The sequence below is a fragment of the Lipotes vexillifer genome, unplaced genomic scaffold (assembly GCF_000442215.2).
Source record: "Lipotes vexillifer unplaced genomic scaffold, Lipotes_vexillifer_v1.1 scaffold444, whole genome shotgun sequence".
Classification (NCBI taxonomy): Eukaryota; Metazoa; Chordata; class Mammalia; order Artiodactyla; family Lipotidae; genus Lipotes; species Lipotes vexillifer.
Window position 1 is genome coordinate 4847914 of NW_006793488.1, and position 7527 is coordinate 4855440.

The 7527-nt window shown below is 46.8% G+C and overlaps 1 protein-coding gene across 1 annotated transcript; it reads right to left on the reverse strand.

The window, feature by feature from the left end:
• Positions 1-276: 276 nt before the first annotated feature.
• Positions 277-6978, reverse strand: GCM2 (glial cells missing transcription factor 2). Its single transcript, XM_007466403.1, has 5 exons — positions 6889-6978; positions 3238-3490; positions 2993-3105; positions 2239-2364; positions 277-1212 (listed from the first exon to the last, which is right to left on the reverse strand). The coding sequence occupies exons 1-5, from the start codon at positions 6976-6978 to the stop codon at positions 277-279; spliced, it is 1518 nt and encodes a 505-aa protein (XP_007466465.1).
• Positions 6979-7527: the final 549 nt, after the last annotated feature.

A 7527-nucleotide genomic window follows, 5' to 3' on the forward strand; every position in this document is an offset into this window, starting at 1 on the left:
TCCCTGGTCTGGGAACTAAGGTCCCACAAGCCGAGTGGCATGGCAAAAAAATAAAAAAGTAAGTAAAATACTGTGCAAGATTTCCCTAGATTATCTAAACATTTCCAACCTATAATTTACTCCACTGATAATTGGTTTTACTATTATCTATATACATATATAATATATATATTTCTTTGCATGCTAAATGAATCTCCCAACTTAGGAGAGAGTTGCCATGTCATGTTCTACCACCTGCATGGAGACCAATATTATGCTGTGCCCCAGGGCTGTTGTTCAAAAGTCCTCATGGTCATAGCTAAAGAACGGACTGATTCTCTCTGAATAACCAATTGTAGACCCCGGTCCAGATGGACACACATCCCATGTCTCTGCTCCATCTGTCCAGGAGGGTGCTGTGTCTTGAGGAAAAGACAAAGTGCGTCTGATGGCCCGGCAATCTCCAGGAATTTTCAAAGGAAGTGATGCTGTTGGAGAGGCTGCCATGGCGACTGTAGCTGGAAGGTCCAAGTCTTCCAGGTAGATGGACATTTGGGTGTTTTCAGAATCATAGTTACAGCCAGAAAGGCTCGTAACTTCCCGCACATTGTCACAGCATTTCAGAGCAGGGGGCTGGTAGGCCTGGTAGGACACTTTGGTGGTGGTGGTGATTACTGTCTGCAGGGCTGGAGCAGCTGGTGGGGCCGTCGTGAGGTACCTGCAGGGAAGCTCTGGGTTGTAATAAGGGCGAGCGGCTGCAGCCTGGAACTGTCCATGGTCAGTGCTCTCCCCAAGGTCAGCTTTTCCAAGAGCTGGTTTCCAGCCAGACTGTTTACTGGTGAAATCAAAGCTTCTCTCAAAGCTGCCATAGGAGTTGATATTGTATTGCAGTGCATTCAGATGAACCCAGTCCGTGTCATCAGGAATACTGCTGGCGTCTTTATAAAGGGTGGGATAATACGGGCCTGAATTTGTGTAACCAGGGCCTGCCAATTCATAGCTGCAGGGTGGCCTAGGCAAAAAGATTCTTGGGTTTGAATATTTCTGAAAGGGTGGTACTATATCTCCTTGAAAGGCAGCTAGGTCACAGGTAGCTTTGTAAGCATCCGAGTTTGGAAAGGAAAAGCAAGGCTGCCCTGGAACAGGGAAGCCAGTGTCAGGAATTATATCAAACTCGTTCTCCAGGGAAGGTATGTTGCTGAAATGACCACCGTTATCTTGATTCTCTCCTGCCTAAAGAAATGACACAAATTTGTATTTGTAAATAAAGATGTAAATTGTGTGGATACCCTCACCCATAACAATCGTCAACCAACCAAATAACAAGCTTTCAGTTGGTGGGCGGTGTGTTAGGAGCTCAGAAACATGATCTGAGCGCATGGTCCAGGAATTTCACAGCTTGAGCTCACGCTTGGATTCCACACTGCTGAATTAGGAGGGCCCATGGTAGCCAGGCAGGGTGGGTCTGAGTGGCAGATGGTCTGATCTCCCTATACTATGTGCATAACAGCAGAGGCTCAGGAGCCTGACGCAGACCTGGGTTCAATTCAAATCCTGACTGTCCCTCATGCATTGAACAAGTTACTTAACCTCTCTGAGCCTCAGATTCCTCACTTAAAAATGGGGCTTAAAGAGGGAGGAGATATGGGGCTATATGCATACTAACACACCATTGTAAAGCAATTATACTCCCATAAAGGTGTTAAAAAATGGGGCTTAATAAACAGTAACTTATTCTTAAGGCTTTTGGGACCCATTCACGTGTAAGACTTAAACCCTATGTGCCTGGCACATAGAAAGTGCTCAGACAAGGCCAGTGTCTCTTATCCTCAAACTAATATTCTGCCTCCTTGGCATACTTTGGTTGAACAGCCAAACTGGATCAAGTTGCCCAAAGAAATTTTATCTGTTCTATGTAAATAATGAAAAGGACCCTCTCGAAGATGCACCGTTCAGTCATTGGTATGCACCTATTTCTTTCTGTATGACCATTCGATAATTGCCCTTGTATTAGGATGTCAGCTCACATGCTCACTCTATCATTAACTGTAGAGATATTCTGCTTTTTTATCAAGAAGAAGAAGGAATTAGAAACCCTATTCAAAATGTTGATTCAGTGACATTGTTAGAGGCATATAATTTTCACATAAAATCAAACCTTTTAAATTAAGGTATGACATTCATATTTTACATAATTCTCAGTGCATTTTGTGATGACGGTGAACACAGACCACAAGTGTAATGTCAGCTCCCTATTACCTCGGGTTCTCGAATTCTCTTTTTCTGGGGTTGGTAAAAAGAAGCCATTTGTCTCTTGATACCACTTCTTCTAGCTTCTGTCTCTGATTTACTCTCTGGTCTTGGGTGATCATGAACTCCCTTGGCCTGCATTAATAAGGAGATGAATCACATTATTCCTCTGAGGGGAGCTGGCAACACTGGTCAAAAATTGAGTGTGCCTTTCCCAGTACCCCAAGTTGTTTGTTTTTTCCAAGAGACAGGGAAAAAAATTCTTTTTTTTTTTTTTGCGGTACGCGGGCCTCTCACTGTGCGGCCTCTCCCGATGCGGAGCACAGGCTCCGGACACGCAGGCTCAGCGGCCATGGCTCACGGGCCCAGCTGCTCCGCGGCATGTGGGATCTTCCCCGACCTGGGCACGAACCCGCGTCCCCTGCATCGGCAGGCGGACTCTCAGCCACTGCACCACCAGGGAAGCCCAGAAAAAAAATCTTGAACAAATAAAACTGCACCAATAATAGACATCTTAAAAGCTGACCTAACAGTCCTTTTGCCATATGAAAATAACTATAAGTAGCTTCACCCTCTCCCCCTTAGAGAGCACACAGTAGCTGAACTAATTCCTAGGAGCCTGGTAAGGCCCTGGGAGCCCCAGCACCTATTTCTGGCCACCAGAGCTGTATCTGGTTTGGTATCCTGAGATACACGGCAGGTGGTTTGGTCCCTGTGACATGATGAGAATGTCCATCACAAACTGTGGTGTCCCCCGACCTACCTGAAAAAATATTGCGTTGCCATCAAGCCGCCAAAAGTTGGTTACAGGGTACCCGCTGTGCCCTCGACAGGGGATCAATTCCAAAGCAGCATGACAGTTCGGGCATGCCTTCTCTGCAAAGCCAGAGGAGAGAAATATTAATAACAACCTGACCCCAGACCCTCCGGAAGGAAGGAAGGGGAAATTCCCTGGGAGTAGGGAACTCACGACCGCAAGGCCACCCCATTCCCAGTCCCATAGCTCACTCTGCTGCTTCAGCCTGGCTTTGTCGCAGATGGCGGGCCGCAGCTGCAGACGGGAGCCGTCGGGCAGGGCGCAGTCCCGCGCACACACCACCACGCCCAGGCACGACTTCTTGAGGATGTGGCCGTTGTGGTTGTTGGTGTTCCGCATGGCCCAGCCGCTCAGATGGCGTTGCGCCTTCTTCTCGCCGCTGCGATAGATGAAGCGCACGTAGCCATCCGGCCACTCGCAGAAGCGGTCGAAGTGGTCTGGCTCCTGGGAAGGCGCCCAGAAGGACGGGTAGTCAAGTTCATCAAGCCCAAACCAGAGACAGCACGGCTTTAATCTTCCCCAAGCACATTAGGATAAAACTGGGTCTTTTTAATTCCAGAAGCTGTGCTCTTACAAAATGTCACTCATCCTGGGTATGCCCTTCTGACAACTGGCTATAAATTGATGCTTACACAGTGCTCATATTCTAAAAGCTGTACATGTATTCGTTCATCTAGCCTTCATACTGCATACAGACAATAGGTACTATTATTATCCCCATTTAATAGAATAGTAAATGGAGACCAGAGAGCTTCATTGACTTGCCCAAGGTCACACAGCTAGTAAGACTTGGCTCTAGGATTTGAGCCGTCACAGTTTGACTCCAGAGCCTATTCTCCTTACCACTAAGTTATACCACTTCTCAGTGTATTGAAATGTTACAGATATTTTCTCGTTAGTCAGTAAAGCACCAGGGCAAAAAGTGATTGGAAAGTTCTATCACTGACATACAGTTGAGCCTGTAAATATCTTTACTTCCATCCAGTGCTTTTTCTTCAAAAGCTCTTGGCTTGATACCCAGCACAACATCAGAGAGACATGAACAGTTTCCCAAATTAGCCCTCCAGGTTTACAAGGGTGTTACGATGACAGCCTAACCATAACGTAAACCCGAGCATTTGGTGGAGCCTGCTAAGCTAACCTCTTCCCAGAGCAATATGGATTGTCATTCTACTACACAAAGAACTGCATGGCTAAAATAATGTTATATATAAAATACTGAGCACTGCTTTACTATTCATGTTTGGTGGTCCTTTGTGCATATTATGCATTATTTATACTGCAGTATGGTTCTTGTACAAACTAGGGACCATGGGCTGAATCCAGCCTGCCACTTGTTTTAGTACAGCCCACAAACTAAGAATGATTTTTATATTTTTTAATGGTTGGGGGGAAAATCAAAAGAACTACATTTTGTGACACACGAAAATTGTATGAAATTCAAACTTCGGTATCCATAAATAAAGTTGTAATGGGACATGGCCATGTACATTTGTCTATGTATGGTCTGTGGCTGTTTTCTCAGTACAGTGCAGAGTTGAGTATTTGGGACAGAGACAGTATGGCCCATAAAGCCACATTATGCAGTATCTACAATCCTCACAACAACTTTGCCTCATAGGCATCCTTCCTCTTATTTAATAGATAAGGAAGTGGAAATTAGATGGGTAAACTTCTCCAGTGGCATAGCTGGGGTTTAAAAAGATCTGTTGCAGCCATGCCCCACTGACCTTCCTGGTATGATAGAGGCTCAGAAAACTATTATTACAGTAATAAGCCATTTACACCTTCTCTCCCTTCCCCCAGCCCAGGATAATTAGATCCAACATCTGCAAAGCAAAAGTATTCTTAGTTGGACAGTTCAGACTTGTGTACCACGTTAGTATTGTACATTCTAACAGTAATAGGTAAATGGGCAGTTTTGTTTCCAAAACCGCAGAGATATTGTTGAAATCATTATTATTACTAATAGGCATTATTTATCTTTTCTCAGAAATATAATTGACATAAGTCAATACATTAACTTAAGGTACATCACAAATGAAATATATAATGATGTGCTAGCAACTCTAAGTTTATGCTAAATGCTCTATCTTTGTGTTTAAAGTGAATATTTCAATTGAAGGACCTTAGTAACAAATAGACAGTTTTCCAGAAGAGAATATTTTGTTCACACTCCCCTGCAAGGGTACAGACTAGACCCCCACTACCAAAGTAGTGACACTGAAAATGAAGACACAGAGACTGCATTTTAAAATCAAAACAAGAATGGAGGACTCCTAGATTGGGTTTCATTTGCTCTAATGTCTTGGTGCAGGGGAGCACGTGTGGTCACACACAGACAAGCGTGCACACACCGAACATGACAGTAGATCTGGACGACAATTTAAGATTGTTATCTAATTCCACGGCTTGATGACAGGTGAGTAACCTGAGGCTAAGGCAAATTCAGGAACTGTCTCAAGGTCATGCAGGTAGTTTTGCTCTTCCTCCTTTGGTTTGTCAGAGCAGGGCTAGGATCCTCTTTCTCCAGTTCTCTTTCTATAGCCCAGTGCACCTGCCTCTTTTGAGATGTCACACACACACACACACACACACACACACACACACACACACACACTTTCTCTCTGTTTAAGAACCAATCTCCCAGAGAAAAAATAATTCACATTTACATGGGAAGTCCAGAATAATACTCATGAGAGGAACCATCCTTCCCTTATTTGGATGTGGCTCATTTCTAAAATGCAAGATTAGATTTTTTTTTTTCTATGAAGATGTATGCGGACAGAAGTCAGTGAGAATGAGATGCCCTTGCTGTACTGTGGTCCACTTTCACAAAAATGGCACAGTGTGACTCTAAAGTAGGCAGACTTGAAAATAAACAAACTTACTGCAAATATGTACATCCCAATAGTAGTGATCTCTTTGAGAGGCTAGACAACCTTGCTAATGAATTGTTATACGCGGCACATAGTAGATGCTGAATAAAGGCCAAGTCTCTTACCCCTATACCACAGCATTGCCAGGAATCCGCCTTTGCGAATGCTTCCCAGGTCGCTCCTAACTCTCCCTCCACCTACACCCAGGACTTTAAAGTCACTTTTCAGTTCTTGTCCCAAACCAGTATGACCAATTATAAGTGCGCAGCTCATTCCCTGTACTAGGCTCCAAACCCCTTCGTTCCGTCAAAACAAAACAAAATAAAACAAATTCACCCTAAACGGATGATGGTGATTTCCTTGTCATTAGAGAAGTAATCTCAGAAATTGCGTCCAAAAGCCGGATTCCAGGGGCTCTCCGGGCGCCTGTGCCCTGGTTGGCATGACTATAGAGGCCCCCCCAGGAGCCGCGCGTCATCCAGGCAGCTGGGGCAGGTGTCTAATGGCCCAAGTCCTGCTGTTTAATAAGAGTCGGGTCACCGCGATTTACGGTCCTATCTCACAGTTTTGCTGCGTGAGAAGCCCTGATGTCTATCTACGTTAGCCAAGATTCTCCCCTACCTTTCTCGTGGATGGCAAAGAATGGATAAGGAGAGGCTGCGGATTTACACCTAGGTTAAAAGAAAGTGAAGGACGAGGTGTCCGGCTCCCGCCAGATGACCTGGAACTTGGAGCCTGATTGACAGTTCCTGTTGCTTTCGGCGTGTTTTCTAACAAGCGCGAGGTAAGAGCTGGGAGAAGACACATCTCTGAACCCAGCTCTGCCATTTGTGGAGTCCCTGTACACTGGAGGACTCTCAGGGGTGTGTGTTTGGGGGTGGAGGTGAGGTCTGTCCACAGTCTCTGCAAGGACATCCCTCCTCTTTGGATGGACAGCGCCGCGCGCGCGGGGGTTTCACGCACCCGAGGCATCTGCGGGTCGTTGATGTCCCAGCTGAGCTTCGTCCCGTGGGAACACGCACCGTCCGCCTGCTGCCCCGCCTCCGCCGGCATCTGGCCCTCCTCGCTGGCGCTCTCCGCCTAGGATCCTGAAAGACAGAAGAAAAACCAACCAACCCAGAGGTGCCCAAGGTGATTCTCCCCCTGTCTTAGACGAAAGTGGAGAGAGACAGAGACAGAGAGACTGATTTTGAAATCCAGAAGCGGCGGACAAGGGTTAAGGACGCGGGCGGAGCCATGTCCTTGGCCGCGGTGCTGAAAGGTCTCCCGTCGGAGCGCAGCGCGGGCGCCAGGCAGCTGCTCGCACGTTTATACGGTTACACTCCGTCCCTCCCCGTCCCGCCCCGCTCCGCCTTTCCTCGCTCGCCCGCCACCTCCCACGCTCCGGACACTAGCAGGGCCTGTCATCCCCTACCGGGCAGAGCTGGGGATGGAGAGGGAGGTTGACCTGAGCCCTTGGGGTGACGGGAGACTGAAGCCAAGGCGGGCCAGGGCGGGGGGAAGTTGGAGTGTCTCATGTAAGTTGAAAATCAGTTTTGTTTCCCTAACCGCGCCCCGCCTCTGGGGTTTCGGATTGGATCTAGAGGGAGGCTTTTCAGACAG